Source organism: Sebastes fasciatus, chromosome 7, assembly GCF_043250625.1.
Source record: "Sebastes fasciatus isolate fSebFas1 chromosome 7, fSebFas1.pri, whole genome shotgun sequence".
Classification (NCBI taxonomy): Eukaryota; Metazoa; Chordata; class Actinopteri; order Perciformes; family Sebastidae; genus Sebastes; species Sebastes fasciatus.
Genome location: NC_133801.1, coordinates 10,949,899 through 10,972,180, shown reverse-complemented (window position 1 = coordinate 10,972,180; position 22,282 = coordinate 10,949,899). Strand labels below are relative to the sequence as shown.

The following is a 22,282-nucleotide window of genomic DNA, read 5'->3' as shown; positions in this document are numbered from 1 at the left end:
AAAAAAAGGCCAGCCAACTTTTTTTTTTGCAATCAAAACACAACCTGGATTTTCAAGGGATTTCATTTCAAACAGCAGTCTGGATGCTGAGGCAAACGCCCACCAATGACTCAGGCAGTCACTCTGAAACATCTCATGGGTGTTTAGCACTTTCGCAGTAGTTATTTACAGCAAAGCAAGACATGCAAACATGTAAAGTAACAAGTGGTTTCATTCCCTATCTCAGATTACTTTTATAACTGGTCTAGAGAACGAAAGCACAGTCATTATGCAACCTTCACTCCACCCCCATCCTGTCCCCATGCCGGTCTCCAAACCTGGTATGACACACACCTCTATGCTTACCTTGGAGTACATGGCCCCATTAAGGACCTCTCCGTTGCGGATCCAGATGATTGAGGCTGCCGGCTTGGCGTTGTCAGCATGACAGGTCAGGTTGAGAGGGTCACCAGCCCTTAGGCTCACCACTGGCCCTCCACTGATGACTGGGTCCTCTGGGGGAACTATTGACACAGAGCAAGACAGGGCATTAGCCACATGACAACCATATGATAATGGATGGGTTGCATATTATTAGGAAACCAATATGGATTGTGTAATTCACATGTGGAAAGTACGAGTAATTGAGTTATCATTCAATATGTAATATGCATAATCGTTGTTGAATGCAGAATGATGGCATACTGGCATGTAATGACTTCATCACTATGGTTATTTTTACATGCAATTATCAGTCTGATATATTGCTTTTCCAGGAGGTCTGAGCCACATAAGACAAAACTAATAACGAATGGCACCTGCAAGGATTTGACTGCACGACGCCTAACCTCATCACACTGTCAATTTCCATATAACGAGGGACATTTTGGTTTATTGTATACAAATTATTTTTCTTGAGGAAATAAAAGCCACATCTATGGTTACTCATTCAGGGAAGGTAATGACTTCACAGTACGAAACAGATTTACCCTGTACTTAATCGAAAACTAGCATTAGATGGTGCGGTTTGAGGCACAGAGAGCTTTACACAAGTCACAGCATGACTCTTTAAATAATAATCAACTCTGCCATCAGTCAAAGTAGATGAGATTCCTCCACTATATATACAACACACACAGAAATGTCAGCATTGGATGTGATTCAGCCTATGTATAACCCCCCTCAGACATATTTGTTCCCCCATTTCTCTCCCATCTAAGCTTTGACAAATACAACAGAGAGACGAAAGCATCACAACAGCTATATGTGCCTCTCAATGGCACTGATCAAAGTCATTTTCCTGTTTTACCCATGAGCTGATCTGTTTGATTTTGCTTCTTCTTCTTTATAACTGAAACTGCAGTGAATTATTGATTGACCCGAGTGCTCATTACAATGCAGATCTGGGGCAAGATGAAATCAAAGGCTGCAGGCAGCTGCCATATTCCCTTGCAAAAGCATCATGATTGGAAGGAAGGTTATAATGGGTTAGATTTATGCTGTCAAATGAAAAGAGAGAAAATGTAATTGGAATACTGTTTTGTACATTTAATGACAATAAGTATAAAAGGGCTCTTTTATGGCAGACATAAATGAGAGCATAGTGCCATATATTGCTCACTCTTCATTTAAATTACTGACAGGAAATTTACTTATTTTACATAACTCAGTTTTCGCTTGAAGTGGATGTAAGTGTGTTTTTTAAATTATCAAACAAAACCTCTAGTTTGATCTCAGACAGAAAACTGCACATACTACAAAGTTATAAACCTTAAGATTGTTATGAAATCCCCCTGTGTTTTTTATGCTATTTATGGTTTGCATTTTTCAGGAATAGCCATTCAATGTATTTATGTTTAACTTTTAATATAATATATTTGTTGTTAGTAGCGGAGTCTGCCACTCCCATGCAGGATTGAAAAAACCTTCCTATGTATGTGATTCACATGACATGATGTAGCACATAATTCAATGTTAAACTTTATATCAGCCTGACTGCTTACTGTTCACCCTCGCCACACATCCCGATCTCATGGGAAAGTGTATAAATAGCACAACATTACAATGACATTCTGTGTCATGAGGATAAATTTTAGGCTTTTAGTGTATGCGTAACTTACAAAAACAACACCGGTCTCGAGTCCTGTGTTTGTTGGACCCATCCACCTCCCGCCATAAGTAGTCTTTCTCCCTTTTAGCTGCTCAAGAAGTGTTTGCTGTAGTATTAAACTGCTCTTTCTGTTACCACGGTAACACCGGGTGTCCCCCAAATCAACCGGGACCAAAATCTTAAGGATTACAACTTTAAGATGTAGATTTAAGTCTATACTGCACAAATGGTCACGTATCATTTGTAGTATGATACAGAGCCGTGGAGCAGCACATTGAGACTGGTCATCCACAGTAACATCACACTCCAGCTCTTTGTCACAAACACACTCATCTTAGTCTTCAAGTGCTGTAGTTAATTTGTGTATGGGGGTGGCATTTTAGTCTTTTGCTCTAATGACTAAGGCAAAAACAAAAATATATTGACTAAAAAACATGGAAAATACTTGTTTTTCCAATTTATCAGACAGCATACCCATACGTGTGACTCACTTACAGTGAGTAAGGACTGAATCAGACCAGTGTGGGCACAGTGAAGTCTGGACTCTGACTAGACCAGAATAACTCTGACCAACTGGACCAGTTCTGAATCTGCACTTTCAAAAAAAAAAAAAAAATCCCCACTCACTAGTTCCTATTGTGTGTTTGAGTTTGAAATGCCGTGTTAATTCTGGTAGGCTCCCTTTCATCTGGTCTCCATTAATATGCGGAGGGTTGGGAGAGGTAGAGGAATCTCAGGTCAGCACTAGCAGATCAGACAACACAGTGTGCTGATCTAGGCAAGTGAGAGGGAATCTTTGTGAGAATGTGGTCACCTTCTGGTCCTTTATCAGCAATTGGAAACAAGGTCAAGGAGATCACATTAGTTTATTCTTCTGCTAAGAATAGAGCCACTGCATGCTATGCAAATGAGACCGGGAGCATGTGAAAAGCATTATGGGTCGGGAATCTCAAACAGCTCTCCCATTAGTCACAAGGGGAGAAAATGAAGAAAATGTGAGGCTCGGTGATAGCACTGTGACAGTTGATTGCAAAGATCCAGTGTTATTGGCGTGCTGTCAGTGCTCTCTCGCACACATGACTGAAACATTAATTAAATGCCAGGCGTATAAGGCGGCCATAAAAGGGCTTTTTTATGGAGAGGGGGAGATTAGAAAGGAAAGTCTGACAGTACGTGACTGATAGGACTCCGACTTGACGTGAGGTGATTTTCCTCTTATTGCTTACAAGTGCTGAAAACTCTCCGGGAGTGGGAGATCAGAGGCTTCTTTGCTCTCTCTCAAAGGAATTATATATTAGCACATATCGGTGTCTATAAATAGGCGCCACAGGGTCAGAAGGTGACACCACTAATGAACATAGATGAAAGGTTATGCCCCTGCAGACTGTTTCAGGAAGTCACCAGTGACCTTTATGGTCTCAGTTGTCTACTATTATTCACCTGTATGTTTTCCACTGAGAGAAGAGATGTCAGTGTATAGCGCAAGAGGAGTTTATGATTTCGTGCATAGTGGAGCTACATGGCAGAGAGGTCACAGGCAGACCAAACGGAGCGCTGCTACACTTTCAGGTCATGTCCCCCTGGAGGGCTGCCTGCCAGCAAGACACCGGGGGAGAATGGTGAACAGACAGGGAAGAAGACGGACATGCCTGGCTGCCTCCATCCGGCATCCATACCTCTGTTATCTCTCTGTCCTCCATTGTGTTTGAGGTCTTACTGTTTGCGCAGGGTGCCAATGTGGAGACAGTTTGTGACAGCCTGGGCTGAAATTGTTTTCTGTGTGAATAGCACATGTACAAGGCTCTCAGCTTGTGCTCCTTTGGCATCTTTTTTGAAAGAGCATGGAAAAAGCCTCTCACCGTGGCAAAAAGGCAGATAGACCTGATTACAAAATAGTCCGGTAAAAGAGGGAACTTTTGTGCTCTTGTTCTTGACAGGTGAAAGCCTTTATGTCTGCTGGAGGAAAAGGTTTGACCAATAACCCAACACCCATTGAATACAAATGAACGACTAAGAAACAATTATTTAAATAGATATTTAGTTCTTTCTCTTCATCTGAGATCTTCCACTGATCCTGCCTTATGACTGCCCGGTCTGACAGTTATACAGAGGCCAAGCCTTGAACTTGAATCAGCCATCATCATTACTGGGCTGTTTGCAAACTCGGCAGTCCCTAATGGTTCTAAATTAGCTCTTTACTGCAGCCATTCGATGGACTTGGCATAAGTAGTGTGGTCAGTGGTACAGATTGATCGCTCCTCTTTAATTACAGGGCTGACTCACTGCAAACCCTGCTCCACTCACTACTTTCTTCTTGGGGATAATAATGTAATCTCTTTCAACACTTTCACAAATTTGCATTCTCCTGTGCATGGACCCTGTCGGCATGCACGCGCACAGACACCGACATTCACACGTATTTCAGTGAGTACAGGTTTTACACAAATCAAATATAACTAATAGCAGATCAGTCACGAAGGAGTGTTTTTTTTTTGCATGTCTGTATTAATCAAAAACGTAAGACGTGTGGTTTCAACTAAAGACTGTAAAATAGCCATAAGACACAGCCACTTCATTACTTTTATCATCTGAAAGAGTTACTTTGACCCATGTCTTTGTTAGATCACAGATGTAATAGTGGGTTTTAAGCTCCAAGCTGTTCAAAAATGAAATCCAAATGGTCTGTCACAACTTACATTAACCTATCCCAGTCTCTAAAATTGGTAATTCCACTCTTGTTTTAGGGCGGCTAACATTTTTATGGAGGTGCGTTACCTCACCCAGTCTGAGATAAGGCTTCATTTATGTATTTATGCGATTCTACCAATGCTAGACACATGTGACTATAAACCCCACCATGGTCACCTCAGTCAAAAAGAAAAAAAAGACACAGTGAAGTCAGAAAGCCTGGATGTCAGTGAGATCATTTACTTTTACTGCATAATCAAAGATATCCATAAATGTAGACCAGGGCATATTGATGTGTAATTAAGTCAACAGTGCAAGGCGGTAGTCCGTCACCTCTGAGAGGGGACTGAATAAACCCTGGAGGTCATAAAGCTGCCTTTCGTCCCTTACTACATATGAATTCCCCAAACGCCCAACATAAAATTCCCCAAACACAAAACATAAAACTAGAATTTATGCGAGGGGGAAGCGGAGAACATTCGCTTGTGAGAAGTCCTCTTCAGTCTGGTGTTGCTGGTGGTGAATCTGCTGGGTTTTCCAGGCCAAGCCAATATTGGGGGAACTTCTCGAAAGCAGCCGATGAAATCCTGCGAGCGGCCCGGCTTTCCAGGAGCGCGGGCAAGAGAGAAAAAGCAATTTGGAGGCGAATGAATGAGAGAGGGCTCCTCACGAGGAGCCTGGATGGTGTATAGGGGAGGTGAGGCTGGCAATGCGTAGCTGCTGTAGCGCTGTGCTTCAGCAGACGTGTCCTGAACAACAATGAGCTCCCTGACTTGCCTGTCTATTTCAGAAGAATGCCTGCACGGGCCGCCTGTCACCCCATCGCGACAGCTTGCGGGGTTTGTGATAGATAGATCGGGAGGAGAAAAAAAGAAGACAAAAAGGGAGAGGAGAGGAATACCCAGCGCAGGTGGATACGAGAGACACGCGTGGCTCACTGGCCCAAATCACCGGCCCTCTTCAAGTGCTGTCATTGTACATCTGTTTGAAAGCCAGATGATCCTAAGCCATGTGTGAGCACACAAACAGAGAGAAGTGAATGAATGAAGAAGAAAGTGAGAGAAATACACAAAACCATTTTACTCTCACAAACAGGATCACAGATGGCAATCACAAACAGTATGGCAGACTGTACAAAAAGTATACACAAAATAAGAACGCAGCAGAGGACTGATTTGCAGGAAAGTGTGTGTGCTACCACATGGTAAACAATAATAAACTGTGAGGGCAAATATGGGATGGAAGGTAGAAGTAGTGAGGAATAAAAGGAGGTAGAGGAAGAAGGATGGAAATAGAAGTAATAAGGTCAAGCAAGAGAAGATTGTGCGGTATATATATGAAGTATGTACGATGTTTGCTCTGATGAAGGCTTGTTAGTGAAACACTGCATAGATCTAAATGTCTTTTCTATCAGTAAATGCAGTAGAAAGTTATCTTCCGGTCGTGTTGGTGTCATGATCAACCGAATATGCATGTGCCAAATAAAATGGAGGGATGGAGGAATGAAGATGAGATGAGGAGCGGGGAGATGCCAGAGCTGTCAGAAACGTGCCGAGCCTGCTCCTTCACAGCGCAGCCATGTGCAGCCCCAGAAGCTGCTCTCCACAGATTGGGAGGGTGCTGACATCGCTGCTCACCACCCGGCTGTGTTGCGCTATATATATGTGTGTGTGAGTTTAAGGGTGGGAGGCAGGGAAACTGGGATTCAGGTTCCATAAGGAGAGTTAAAAATAAAAAAAGCCACTTATTTCAAGGTTGTGCCAATTATTAGCCCCCGTGGGTCTCGATTTTTCTTAATGCCAGTCATTAGTTTGCTAACAACAATTACAGTTAGCTGAAGCAAGCCTATTTTACTAAGTAGTGCGAATTCAAATCAGCTCGGCAGCACCTGTACACAGTTGTTGTTTTGCAGAGCACAGATGTATTCGTGTCATTTCTCCTCCTTCTGTTGAAATGCCGGGAAGAAAAAAAACAAAAAAAACATCATACATACAGTCTGTCTACCATAATAGCGCACCTGTTCACAGCCACTCTGATATCATAGATGTAGTTATCATTCCATCTCGTGTTTCAGACAAAATGGCAGAAAAGGCAGCGCAATATACTGTAAGCATTAGTCATATTTTCTCCCAGAATGACTGCCGTTTAGGACACCTTATCTCTCCCTGTGCTTTCACTGAGATGCCTGGCTAGACCTAAATTAACTTTTGGAAGAGACAAATTGGTTACTTACACGGGAGGCTCTGAAGCTACTTTTTTTTTTGGAGTGTCTCTGAATTTAGCTCACACACACATACGGTACACACAATATTTCAACGGCACCACTCAGTAAGAGGGATATGGATATGACTTTTCCATTACCTTAAAAGATGCAATAAAGAAAAGACAAACACATGTAAGTACATGGGCGTAAAACATCTTGTTCCTAGTTACTGTAAAAGTCCTAACACACCAAGCCGGTGAGCGTCTGTCGGCCTAGTTTTTTCGGTGTGTACCACGCGGTCGGCTCTAGTCTGCCCGTGTCGGAGGCTTTTTGACTGATTCAGCATGTTGAATCGTCAACGGAGCCTGTCGGTGAGAGGTATCACTCTGATTGGCTGATCAGCCCGAGCGAATTAGTGCACGAGAAGAGAAACGGAAGTGAGGAAAGCAAGCCAACGAGTAAAGTCAAGAGGGCTCACATGGAAGGCTCTTCTCATTTTTCATCTTCATCTCATCTGATCATTCCAATATATGGATGTTTTCACAACAACATCTGGAATGAAGCTAAGTGGTGAGTGAGAGAGGTTTGAAAATGGTTGGCAAACACTGCTTTGTTTCATGTACGTATCATAACAACGGCTTGCATATCCGCCGTCCTCGGTCTTCCTGTTTCCCTTTTTGAGTGAAGTATATAGACTACCGCCACCTGCTGGTAGGGAGAGTTATTTCCTCTCACGTAGGTGCAAAGCGTACGTACTAACTGGCCATCGGATGTCATCTTTGCAGTGTGTTCAATGCAACTTATCGGCGGAGAAAAAGGCCACGTGAGGCGACGCAACAATTGGCCTTCATCACCACTAGTTCTTTGATGTCGGTCATCAAAGTTCATAAAGTCCTAAAGAGGTAGAACAAACAGCAGACTCACTATACGTATTTGTAGTTCTCCTGAGCTGTCACACAAGTCTATAGACGCTACCTTGACTCAACTTTCATAAACTGCTGCATGCCCCAATAATAATAATAATAATAATAATAATAGCACAGGTGAGCAGACAAACACACAACAGAGGAAATGACTTCTTTACATAAGCTTTTTTTCCCCAAGAAACAACAACAACAACAGCCAAATTGCACTCATTGTTATAGAGTCGAGCCAACAGCTGCGAATAATGCCTCTTATTACAGACCCATCATTTCCCACTCGCTGTGAAGAGCATCACTGGCTTAGCAGTGAAACAGCTCACGCACTCTGAGTGGAGAACAGGGCTAGCACCACGGACAGCGCCTCCGACCAAATACACATGCATGGACCGTGTGGAACTTTATCTGTGTCTTGTTTCCAGCACGACAACTTGTAATTCCTCAGTAGCTTTTTTCTTTTTCTTTCTACCCTGCCCTCAAAGTCCACCCCCATTACTAAAAGGATGCCAGTGTGATCCTTGAGAAATAATGAATTCAGACTTATCCACAGAAATGGCTGATTCAGCTTCGGCAATTGGAAACAACAATAACAAAAGATACCCTTGGGCTTTTGCGTACATGAAAATTGTCACTGAAGCAAGGGTCCAAAACATTAACAATGCAGGAATGGTAAAACAAATATCTTGCACACAATGGCTCATTCAAATGGCATGCTATCAATTATGTTTGTCAGAAGACCAGCGTCATTCTGTGTTTGTGCATGTTTGTCATTTTGAAAGATCTTGCGGAAGGTCTTTTAAGTTTCACCACCTGCAAAAACTACATCTTATTGTACAAGTGTAATGAACCAGATATGGGTTCATAGCATGCACAGCTAACAAGCGACTACGATCGCACAGCAGCAATAATATATATGAAGAAAAAGAGGAAGAAATATTACTACACACTGCATGCATTGATAACTCTTCCCAGAACAAATATTATTACTTCCTAAGTGTGCATATGTATTTTTAACAATATAGGTATTGCAATAATTAACTTTTAACATAGTATAATTAAACACTGACACATCTGTAATGTATTCACAAACAAGTTAAAAGCACTTGGCTTGTATTCTGGACTATGTTTTGCTACATACTACCCCAGTTATGAACTCTACAAAATGCATTTACTTTATCGAATTAATACGAGATATTGCAGATCTTTATGTGTTTTTATTGCAGAGATATTTTCTCCTAATGGAGGGCCAAGCATTGTGAGTATAAGGTTAATCTCCTAAAGCATTTCACAGCTTCTAGCTGATCTCAATAGCGTGGTCTAAATAATACATTATTTTGAAATGTTGATCAAAAATGCATCTGAAAGTATACCAAGCTTATTACCCCCGCTTGCCCTTTCCACAGTTTGAAAAGCAACACTTTGTCACGTCCTTTGCAGTCTTGCAATTAGTAAAAAAAAATACATAAAAATCTGTATGCTTTGAGTATTAGAATAAAGTCACAAAAGTTCTCTGACTAATGACTTGAGAACGAGCGCGACGATGAGGAGTCATCTCGGCCACTTCGTTATCTTCGGAGTTTAAATACCTGACCAGCATCCATTCTACAACTTCAATTAACAGAGATTACATGGGCGTAGGAAGCGCTTCTGCATTAATTGTGTATCCTTTTAAACGCAGCCTTTTAAATTAGAAGATTTCGGTACTCAAAGAAATCCACGTCTCTGCATTGAGCAGGAATGATTGGGTGAGTCATACAGAAAACAAAAGATAAAGCGAGAGAAAGGACGATAGAGAAACAAAAGCATTTAAGACAGAAACTGATGTATTAAAATGTCAGCAATGAGTCAATAAATGGCACCACATTTCATTATGACATTATGACACATTTTCCTTTGTTGAAAAGATTAACACGCTCCCGATTTACGAAAAAAAAAAAAAAACTCAAAGCATTTTTTCAGCCGAAGACTTTATCAAACAACGGTGATCTCCTTTCCCCTTTGTTCTAGTGGTCCCCAACCTGAGGTAGGAAGATTAGAGCAAAGGTCTGGAGCAGCGCCAACTTGCTGCAAGGGATATAATTAGCCTCAGGGGTCTTTTTTGGACCTGAAACCCTCCATTCCTTTCCTTCATGACTAATTCACAAGACCTTGGTTCTCCTTCCGAGAGTAAGCCTGCAAGCCATGCAAACGCTCCGAAGGGTTAAGTTCACCATTTTGCTCTGAGTGCTTTTTAATGATGGATCTTCGTTGTTGTTTATACATGTTGATGTGTTCAGTCTTTTCCTTTTAATTGAAGTGTTGGCTGGAATGAATGAAAGTAAAACAAGGGGCTACTTATTACCAATTTTCTTGTAAATGTGCTGGGTCACATCTTTGGCTCAAGTGAACCGTTTTGGCTTTCAAAGACAAACTCAGCAAATCATTAGAAAAGAAAAGCAGAGGATCTGTTCTTTGTACAGAGTGATAAAGCGGATTGTCTATGTGTTGGTAAATATTTATGTTATGTTATTTCCCGGCCTATCAAAGTCAAGAGGAGAGAAGTTCCTCTGATATGGCACATGGAGGAGCTTGAGCTGATATTGAGTTATGAAAGATGGAGGGGAGAGTTTTAGATTTATTCTGCTGTCAGCTCCAAGAAGGCAGGCTGTGTGTGTGTGTGTGTGTGTGTGTGTGTGTGTGTAAGCATATTGTGTATATGCCTATGTATTTGTGTGTGTGCAGATAGGTGTGTGGGGCCGTAGCTGTCTTCCAAGTCGATAGACACACTCTGTCACCACTGGCATGTAATTGACAGCTTGGAGTTTTGCAGTGACACAGGCCTTGCATATATTTCCTCCATTACCTTGCGTGTGTGTCAGCCTGCGGTTCTCCCTGGCAGTGCGTTCAGGAGTCAGCTCGCTCGGCAGGGGGATTATACAAACACCTTCTATTTGGGCTTATGGGGAGGAATGATAAACTCTCTCACCCTCAATCAGCCAAATAGGTAATAAAGACTTCCCCTTTTTCTCATTGCTGATTGGTTATTTAAATACAGTAGGGCTAAGTACTGCTGCACTTCCTGCTGCTGTACGTCGCTTACAGTGCAAAGTCGAGCGTTTGCAAATAATTTGTTTCTTTGTTTTAATTACTTTGAGTAGTCAGCGTAGGGCTTGCCAAATCAGGAAAGCACAGTGTCAAGGGGATTAAAGCAAAAACCAAGAAGTATTTGCATCTGCTGTGTGTGGCAGCTGTTCCTACATGAAAGGAATGAAATGGCAGTTTCACACACATAAGAGAAAACTCCCAAGGATACTACGAAGGCTGTGAGAAATTGGCATTAAATATGATGTTAAGCGATAGCATTGTTGAAACCCTTTAAGGTCCCAAATTGAATTTAGTTCAACGGCGGAATTGATTAAATACATTGACAGTGACCTTGCTAAAAAGCAAGTTTCTCTGAAAAAGCAGCACTGTGTCAGAGCAGCTGAACTTTGAAAGATTTGAACAAGCGGAGAGCGGAGGACAGCAGTGGAAGGTAGGAGAGTGCAGTTGCATTTTCAGCTCTCTCCGTAGAAGTATCCATAATTATTCACTCATATCCATTTGCAGGGAGCTTGGCAGCCAGAGAAACGTTATGCCGCAATTTGTCTTCCCCTCTCTCTTTTTACTCCTGCTGCCTGCTCCCCTACAAATCGTTAGTTTCACTTTTCATTAGGCTGGATCAATAAGGCGGATCAGTCGCTCGTGGCGAGGATACTGCATGGCAGACGCCCCTCTCCCTCTCTCGCTACTCTTTCTTCTCCCTTGTTCTCTTTTGCTCTGCCATTGACTCTGGCTGTCTTTTCCAGCAGGTTGTGAGGTTGCGAGGGCCAGCAGGAGACAGAAAGCAGCAGGAGGCTTGAAGGGCCCAAGAAAGAGACGTTAGCTGGCGATTGCACCGGTGCTACCCAATAAGGCAGGAATGGCATCGCTGAATGATAACCCAATAAAGTTTAATTAAGAACCAGTAACCTCTCAAGCTTGTAGTAATAATGAAAATGGAGGCTGCATGCAGAGGAAGGAAATTAAAGTGGAAGTGGAAGGGTCTGTAGAAGTTTAGTCATATTGACATTGTCTGCCAGATGGGAAACATTAGCAGTGATTTAATTCCTTTCTGAAGGTTTTAATCCAACATATATCTTTTGTTCTCTGGATTCACTGCAGATATTCCATCACCCTTTTGTGTAAGACTGCATGTGACCAGCTGTGTTTGAGCGTCTACCTATATTCATACTCTCTGTGTAATTGGAGAGCAAACAAGGACACATCCTGGATACTTTTATTGTTGTGAAGCACCACTTTTGTTATGGCCTCTGGAACTCTGGTAGTACTTCTGTCCAGTGTTGAGGCTCAAGAGGGTGGCTTTGGGTTGAATATTTGGTATGACTCAGATACAGTATGAGCTAATTGTCCTATTTTGAGCTCAATATTTCAGTATCAAATATAGCAAATAAAGCAGAACACTGACTATGCTGCATTTGTTCTAATGGAAGATATCCGATATCACAAGCTAAGAGATCAATAAAGTCACGTTCTGTGATGTTGATGTGATTTTGCCATTGTGAATCCTCAGGGGCACTTCGAAACTACATGAAACACTTAAAAACTAAGGACAGAGTGGGAAGCCAGTGACGCCAGCGAAGCCCTTTCCATGAGTCGCTTTGCGCCTTAGCGATCGGGGGCGGTTGGCGCTAGAACAGTGGTGTTGTTTGGACTGTGTGTGTGTTTAATTCGGACTCACCCAGCACAGTGAGACGGGCAGGACGGGACCTCAAGCCAACCTGGACAGCCTGGCACTCGAACACAGCGTCATCCATCAGCTCGACACGCTGGATTCGCAGATGATGCTCTCCTGAACCGTGGTCGCCAATCACTGTGTAACGAGGATAGCCTGCAGGGCAAACACATTTGTTCCTTTTAAATCACCTTGAAAAAATCCAAATACAGCTCATTTAATACATTTTAAAGCTTGTAGCAACATGAAAACACTACAAAAAGACACATTTGTTGGCAAACATATGATTTAAACAGGCAGCAGGTGAGTGTTATAGATTACTTTATAGGTCAGTATAGTTTTTGATTGTTCATTTGCTAATTTACTCGGAATGCATTTCCATACAAGATTAAAACATAAATAGTATAACACATGTTTTTATAGCACTCCTGACAATGTTAATGAGCTGCTGTGGAGGTTGCTGCATTCTGCAGAATGATGTTTTACTGCAGCCGTAAACAGGAACAGCTCGAGTTTAAGTTGTTTCAGCACTGCTCTCTGCGAAATGATTTATAGTTTAATAATGCAAGAAAGCAGAGCAATATCCAAGAGACCTGGGCATTTTACACAAGTCAAGTGAGATGGTTTTAAAAGATATCCCCCTAACTATTATCGAAATATGCATTGAGAGTGTGTTGTGGAGTGCACCCCTCCACCGGGGCAAATAAGCTGGAAGAAGAATGTGTGTGAATGCGGAGCTTTATGGGGTATTTCTCATGCTTTTAGAATTGCTCGTCTCTGAAGATCCCTTTTCTTCTTCTCTCACTCCATCTTTCTAATTATTGGTGATGCAGTGCGTGGAATGAAATGAGAATGTCTGTTCATAAAAAATGCACTCTCAAAAATGTTACGAATTTCCAGCTAAGAATTGCTTTTTCCTCCAGTGGTCCTTAAGTAATTGATCAATGATAAAAACTAGCGGATAGGATTGGAGAATTTTACAGCAGAACGAGTGCAAAAAGCCTCACTTTAACTGTGTGCTTTGTAAAAGAAAACTTCACACTTTAGACTCACTTGTCATTTCCTTTCCAGAAATTCTGTCAGCACTCATCCAACTGTTGGGTCATTGCCAACAAATGTTGGGGAGAGAAATATTGATTTCCCAGTAACAGCTAGCCAGTGACTCATGTTCACTTCAGAGATCCCAAAACACTCCAGTCTTTCACTGTAAAGGTTTTACAGGCATGGTTATACATTTTAGCGCCCAAAAGGAACATAACAGACTGGGCAGCCTTAGTGCAGCTTTTAAATCCTTGAATTTGTCTACTGCAAAAACCCCATCGTATGCTCAAAGTCCAATTACTGACTGTTGCTTCATTGAATCCAGTTGCCTTTAATAGAGCATGAAGTGGGCCTCATTTTATGCTGGTGGGGTGAGTTACAGCCGATTAAGCCACTCTGCATTTCATCCTCCTACGTGTAGCCTTTAATCTTAAGGGTCTATACAGTGGGAGGACGAAGGACAAAAGAACGCCTAAACATAAACACTAAAGCTGGGGAGGAGATAAACAGAGGAAGGCAAAATAAGTGCCAATTTAACAACAAAAATGAGCACAGATGGAAGCTGCACCAGTGGATGTTTTGGTGGGAAAACTAGTCACACAAGTGTCTCCTTTTCTAAAATGTTCCAGCACTTGCTACAATGTGTCCTCCACAGAGCGATAGCAGGGACTCAGTAACACAGGTTGTAAATGTAACAGGGTTAATAGAGACCTGATCACAACTAAAAGCTTCCATTAATAACATTAATAACCATTGACTGGAAAAAGAGCTTTCTGCTTTTTCATGCTCAGGATAATGCCTAAAATAGAGGACGCACCATTATGTGCACAAGGTCACCCGGAGAACCGTTTTGCATCAATTTTATGTTCATTGATGAGATTCAAAGCAATAATGCCATTGCGGATCACAAGGGTAATGATTATTGCACGTGGTGGCTGATGTGACCTTGAGTTGACTCCAGTCCACTTCACATGAGTTTGTACCTATACCCCAGAAACAGAAATGCACTTTTGTTTTACTTGTTTTAATTGTTGCAATATAAGCCATGTACATTTCTGTTACACAAATAGATGATCGGGCCAATTACCTCATCTGTGCCTCTGGCAAACTAAGAATAATTCTGCTGTGTGAGGATATGGCTCTGTTCCAGTTTTCATCTCTGTGCATTAGCTGGATCCAAAAGGAAAAGTAATTTGCATTAGCGGTGGATCGTAATGATAAGAATATTATAATCTCATTTTCACGACAACAGAAACATACCGTAATGTGTTTTTGTCACCTGATAAGCGCCTCGATCGCACATTTTGTCAATATGAATACCGGCACACGCATGAAGACTGATCACCTCTGCACATGTGATGTGTACCTATAAAGGGCCATTGATCTTAGGTCTCAGCGAAATTTCAAAGACACAATGTGTTACCCAAAGCAAACAATGTAAAATAGGCCCATTAAGCAGTAATGAATCCATCAGAGGGGAATGGATTTGTCTTGAGGCTCGATCAATGGCGCACGTGCATGTGCGTGTGTGCATGTAAGTATACAGACACTTGAGGCGTGGCCTAGTGATTTATAGCATTCACCTAGAACATGTTTCACACAGTGTAACCACCGGGGGATAGGAGGAGGTTAGCTGCAGCTGTGAACAGGTGACTGGTGTTCAATTCGCTCTCATGAGAGACAAGAGCGACACGCTCGCTGCTGAAGTTCTGCTAACTGTCAGCTTCTCTCCTCAAGAGCTCATTCTCCTCCATCCCAAGTGCACGGCATATTGTATACAAACACTTCACTCTCCGTCTTCACTGGAGAATTCACTTATAGCTGCTTTGTCTGTTGTTACCCTCATCTTTGTCATGCATATTCATGACATTGATTGGTATGTTCTGAGCGGTGGTGGGGCTACTTTGCCTTTCTTTAATTAGAGTGGAAACGCGTGACACAAAAGGGAGTGAATAGGAAATTCAGGGACAGATAGGAATCATTGGCTTTTGTGCCAGGATTTCTCGCGCTGAATGGTGAAAGAGTTCTCTCGGTTTAATCACTGCTCCTGTGAATGGAAACAGGTCCCGGGCGGAGAACACCGTTGCCGACGCAGCTTCTTTCTATGAATAGCCGAGCAGACCTATATTATTGAAATGCAACATTTGATTCGTCACACTTTTTATGTATACAGCTGCCACTTTGCTTTCATTGTGTACATCTTGCAGTGGATGTAGCATCACTCTTTTACTGCCACATGCATGGCTTGTTTATGTAGGCAGGAGTGATAAAAAGGACAGCTGTGGAGCTCTTTATTTGGAGAAAGTGTCATCCGTCTCAATAGAAGGCACTCAGCCCCCTGTCCGTATCATACTGTTGATTTTAGCGCCCTGTCTTCTCCAGGCAGGCAGCTATTCCTCCTCATACAAAACCCTGTGCATCTTTTAAACGGTTTAAGAGAGAAAGATCACCCCAACTCTACATCTTGGCCCTGATTATTCAGACAAATAATAGGAAGAAAATGGTTGTGTAGAAGGTCAGAATAACTGCATCTTGTCCATGATTGTCAAACTCTTCACGGATGTGTTGTTAAAGGTTGATCTACTGAAGTCCCTTTTGATGTTGTGACCCAATGTTCTCTCCATTTTTTCTGTTCTATTCCTTCCTCTGTCTTTGTCTATCGTTGAAATGAGATTTCATCTTGATTATCTTGACTGATCTTCCGCATCCATCGGGCCCATAGAGCAGGCGAAGTAGCGTTTCCTTTAATTTCCACTCGTTACATGCATACTGTCTTTTCAAATTAAACTTCCCTAGGTTTAGGTAATAAAAATACTTGGTTAATTTTAGGAAAAGTGTCTTATGTGACAAATAAATCAACGTTGACTTCTGGTTTCACATGGGATACGGCGGTCTCCTGGGTGAAAGTCTGGTATTTTTTTACTCAACCATCCATCCCGACTTCCTCCCTACGTGGCGTTTGCCGCTATTTATATTTCCTGGTACACGATTACGTTAATTACACACAAATTGATTTCATGGGATATAAACAAATTACAGTGCATTATGTTTTGTAGGTATAGTTACAAACGGTGTATGTAACCAGCCTGACCTGAGCAGAGAATGAAGTCGCGTGTGCTTTTCAGTGCATGTTTGTGCACGTTAGCACGCCCACTGGCTAGCTCACGGCCGCCGCTGTGGTTTCAGCTAACAACGCCATCCTGATCAATGGCGTCGTCAGGCGTAGCGCCCAACCTCCCCCGCAGGTTAACACTGTTAGCTCTGTCAGCACTGTTGCTGTTGTTTTCACTGTTAGCGCCATTAGCACCATCGGCTGCGAGCTGCCGGCTCAGCCGTTGCCATGTTGAGAGCCGTGCAGAAGCGATAGAAATGCTCCCAATCTTGCACCTTTCAATCAATACAAATAGAAGAGGATAAAACAAACTCTACATCTCTGCTCCACTCTGACCCTGAATAAAATTGCTCTCTTCCTTCCTTCCTCTCTTTCACATTCTATCTCTGGCAATCATAAGTACTCTCCCTGTCTGCCTGCTCTTCCTTCAAAGGAGCCTCGAAGACTGTAGGACCATTGTTTTCTGCAACCTCTCAGTCTCCCCTGGGCCTGATAAGAACCTGAACGGGGAATAGGATGGCTTTACTGGGGCTCTGTCAGCCACTGAGGTTTAATTACAGGCCACATCGGCGACAGGCAGGGCCTCCGTTTGTTAAAGGTCAGAGGCTAAAAGACCCCCAATCTCACGTGAAATACCGATTTAATCGTTCCTGGTCAAAATGGCTGCGGTTGGATATGCTGTCGCCGTGCCTTGAAGTGCAATTACTCTAGATTTGGTATGTGAGGCAAATTAGAAAGCTCTTAAATAAAGACTGTGCCCTTATAGAATAATACATCCTACTGTGTGTAGAGTGCTATGTGCTGATTCCGATGGATCTCTGTTTTGGAAGAATTTAATGATCATTTCAGTAAATGATGCACGCCCACTACACTTTTATGGATTTCCTCATTCAATAGCTCAGTGCTTCAAAGGTTGTAAATGTTTATTTAGAGGAGTGATGTGCTTCCTTGAAATTCATCAAGGTCATGAATATACATAAAGCCTCGACTGGTGGAACAACAGGCTACTAAATGGCAGTGCAGTAGTCACTTTTACTCCAAATTAAACAATTTAGGCAATTATACGCGAGGTGCAGTGTAATTAGAGGACGCCAGCTACTCTTCAAAAAGCCATTTAGCAGCCTGAAGCACCAGAGAAAGACCAGTGCCACTATTGATTTCACATTTTATTCGGATTTTTGTGCGTCTCTGCCAAACACAGAGTACACAAGATTTAGGCCTGCATCTAACACAGAGACAGGAATTAATTTTTTATTCTGTTTGGTCACGTTGAGCGATACAATTATTGATGTTTCACATAACACTTGTAATGTAATACTTCTGTTGTAACACATTATTATGAGACCTCTTTTATCTGTCTGCGGAGTGATATATTTGGAAGAGGGTAGGGTGTTGACATGTGGGAGCTTTAGATAACAAAAAGCGGCCATTTGAATGTGACAGTTATATGAGAGAGTGTAATTAATAGGGGAAACTGAGGGGGGTGAAGAAATGCGGGGGTGACACGCTCAAGGGGATAAATGTTGTTACTTACCAGAGAGGTCTCTGCCAACTCCCAGCGCCAAGCCATCTTTAATCCATAGGACGACGCCATGGTAAGTGGGGATGCTGCACGGTAACGTCACAGGCTGGCCCGCCACCACCACAAGGTCCTGTGGCTGCTGGGAAAACGAGGATTGCGCCCCTTTGGAACAAAAGAAGAAGAGAAAGGTTAGATCTGACCCATTTAAATCATTACGTCATTTTAATAGAATCAGGAGAAGAGGGCATAGGAAATTCAAGATCAAAGCGGGGAATAAGCGTGGCTTTACAAACACCTGCGTTCAACGTCTCGAGTGCTGAATGAAGGGAAAATGAAGGGAAGTGCACCATATGCCCATTTCCACCAATTTCACTCAAACCTCTTGTCAAAACTCGTGTTGAAAGAACCCTAAAGCGTAATATACAAACGTGGCACATTCTTTTACTATTCATGATGCGGAGACAAGATACTGTACGCGCGTCAGAGGTGTCAGCGCGGCACCAGGACTGAAGCGCGGGCTAAGAGACAGCCGTCACAGCTCAGCTTGGTTCATTTATGAAGGATGTCACCGTACAGATGGGCCGGGCTCTTACACACCACGGCAGATAACACGATCTCGTCTGCCAACACCGCTCTAGTGGCATACATTAACTCGAGCTCACACCCATGTATTCCAACTGTGCGACTGCTATTAGCTGCACTCCTCTTACGGCGTGTTCGGGCGGAAAGTGGTGTGCAGTGAACTCCATTAGAGGCACAGGGTGTGTTAATGGGGAGGGGTACGTGGAGAGGGGTAGTGTTGTGGATCAGAGTGGAGGGTACAGAGTGGTTCTGATGTGTAGTTAGAAACACTGGCAGGCTGCCTATCAACTAAAGCCTACACACACACATACACACACTCCGGCATGCATTCAGATACAGATGCAGTCTGAGCACGAACTGCAGCAAAGTGTCACTTTCTCTCTCATACTTTGCCGAGACAGTTTTGTTAGCAGCTATTTCTTATTTTTAAACTTCTATTGCTCGGATCAGAACGTCTGCCTTTTTCTTCAACAACTTATTCCGTCTCCTTGATACGTGCAGCAGCACAAACACAGGCACACATACATGTACTCCTATTATGCTGAAATGAGCTCACGCACACATCTTTTTTTTCCAACTTAATCATATGCAAATAAAAAGCTGATAGAAGAATAACATGCAGTGAATTACAATAATAAGCAGAGCAAAGACGTGAAAGCGCGTTTTCATCTTACAACATCTTTGTATCGTATTGCAGTCATCTTCTGGAGCTCTTTGTATGCTTGGTTTCATATTCAAAGGAAATTACTTATCCTATTGCAGACAAGGAAATTGATTAGCTTTGTTCTACGATTTCAAACCACACCAGAGAAAAAAAGATTGTTGTCATACAAGAAACTGATTTTAATTTAGTTGGAAAATGCCATTAGAATCCCCGCAAGTCATTGTTCAGCCTTGAACTGAACTCCACGTGATGGATAGCTTTTTAGAGATGAAAGTTTTCATATTAATTCATGCGCACACCTACGCACACAGACAGACACACACAATCCTACCTCATTTTAATATATATCTATTACTAAACCAACAGCAGGAAAAAAATAATATGCTTTACCTCAAAGCACATAATGGGCTTTTCATCATTCTGAGACTCAACAGCGTCCTCTAAACAGGCCCTTCGTAAGAGTGCGTGTATATTGTGGGTGCTGCTGGCTGGGTGAGACTTCATCTCACCATATGCATTGCCCTTCAAACCTAGACAGCTTTTGTTCAGCCGCGACTGCGTTCCCACGTGAGGAGCTTATCTCGGCTGCACTCTGCTACAGCATGCAGATGAAGCGCGCTAACATATAGACAGCTACTCGACAGATCTCTTGGCATGTTCCGGAAAAACAGTGTAAACGCCAGGGAATCTTGTATCTGCTCAGTCATGACTGATATTATCAAACAGTTCAGCCCGTGCTGTAATTGATTTAACATTGGAGGGATGTCTCTGTTGGCAGCACACGCGCCTGCATATACTTCCAACAAACCGCCTATATACTTGCTCCTGTCCTCCCCCTCTGGACTCCTCGCCTCACGTGCCATCAAGAAAAAAAATTAGATTGGAGATTGTTTTTTTTCAGGCGACCTGTCATGTTGCTACGCACTCTTTCAAGACAGAGCAGCGCAGTATCAGCTGGAAGGTGTTTTATACGTTTGATGATGTCTGTGTCTGTGCACAGCGGCAGGTTTTTAGCACATCATTTGCAATAGGAGTTCATGCTAATTCCGTGTCACACTTTGCCCTCAAACTGTTGTAAACAAATATCTGACTTCTCACACAGCCCCCTCAAAAGTATTAATTAAACTGTACTCCACTGAATCACATGTCTCTCACACAAATATGCATGTGAGCCATTACGTGCTTCACTTGAACCTGAGCTGCCTGGCTTCAACCTCATCCCACCAACATTATTTATCATGACCCCACTACAAACTACTAATAAACAACCATCATTGCGAAATGTTAACAAAACATTTTTAATTATGTAATTAATGTCATCTGCAGATAAAAAAAATTATTATTATTTTTGTAAAGTAACAGTTAATTTGCATATTGTGTAAAACAAAAATAGACAGAGCACAGAAGGAAATATGTGTCTGCTGCATCTGTGTCTGTCTCCTTCAGAGTGCCCTTACCCCCTGATAGTGTGTGGCACTTTAAATTCAGACCCATTCGAACATTTTATTGATCTATTCTGTTTTATCTATTAAAGGAACAGTGTGCATTTTGGGGGATATATTAGCAGAAATAGTATATAATATTCATAACTATGTTATAATCATCTGAAACTAAGGATAGTTGTGTTTTCGTTAGCTTAGAATGAGCCCTTCATATCTACATAGGTAGCAGGTCCTCTTCACGGAGTCCGTCATATTGCTACTCCATGTTTCTACAGTAGCCCAGAACGGACAAACCGAACACTCGCTCCAGAGAGAGTCTTTCGCGTTTCAACATTACTTGAAAGCCACCGTAGTTCTCTGACCCGCTTGTGAAACTGCGGCAACGTGAGCCTCAGAGTGCAAAACTGCGGTACCGCCAGTCGCCGTCTTACTTCAGTTGCTTCTAAAGTACTGTTATTATGGTAAGGATTGCCTCTGAGCGAGGCGAATGGCGTTACCACAGTTTTCCACTCGGTGGCTCACGTTACTGCAGTCTTGGAAAGGGGGGAGTGAGCAGAGGGGTAATCAGTTGGTTGCAATCTGCATCCACAGCACTAGATAAGCGCCAAATCCTGCACGCTGTACATTTATTACTACATAGGCGGCAATTGGGTGATTTTGACTGGGGTCACCGTTCACCCTAATAAATTGGTATATTTAAAAAGCTCGAATTAAAACAGAAACACAAAAACAATGATATGAAATCATTAGAAACGATAAAATTGTAACAATTAGAATGATAGAATAAAGCACCTGTGAGATATGACTATAAGTACCATGCCATTTAAAGACTGATGTCCTACAAGGACTATTAAAATCTACCCGTGATAGAAGGTATCAAAGACTTAACTGACACCAGCTTGTACTTGTCACTTGAGCTGTTAAAAAGTGACCTCCGTCATTCAATTTAAAGCCTGGCTGAGTCTTCATAGGGACACAGCGGTAAAGAAATGAGATGATGTGTTTGAGAAGGCTGGCACTTACATCAAGGTGGCTACATTCATTCATCCATCCCCTCTGTGCACCGAATAAATCTCTGTCACATCTGCCACATTTATCCTTCACTGGGCATCACAGCGTTGGCAAAAAAAACGCGCCCATCCCTAATCTACCTCTTCTTTATTCTCTGCCAGGCATGACAAGCAGCAGAGTGAAGACAACCCCGGTCCTCTCACTTATTCATGGGAAACATTTTCATAACAAAAAATGGCAAATTAAAGAGGACCT

General features: G+C 42.4%; 1 protein-coding gene across 1 annotated transcript in view; it reads right to left on the bottom strand.

Annotated features, from left to right (window-relative positions):
- The window catches only part of kirrel3b (kirre like nephrin family adhesion molecule 3b), a 193,156-nt gene that overhangs the window by 48,244 nt on the left and 122,630 nt on the right, over positions 1–22,282 (bottom strand). Inside the window, exons 5-7 of the mRNA XM_074641549.1 lie at positions 18,341–18,490; positions 12,660–12,809; positions 346–503 (exon numbers count right to left, since the gene is read on the bottom strand). Coding sequence (XP_074497650.1) covers positions 346–503; positions 12,660–12,809; positions 18,341–18,490 — 458 coding nt within the window. The remainder of the gene's footprint in view (positions 1–345; positions 504–12,659; positions 12,810–18,340; positions 18,491–22,282) is intronic.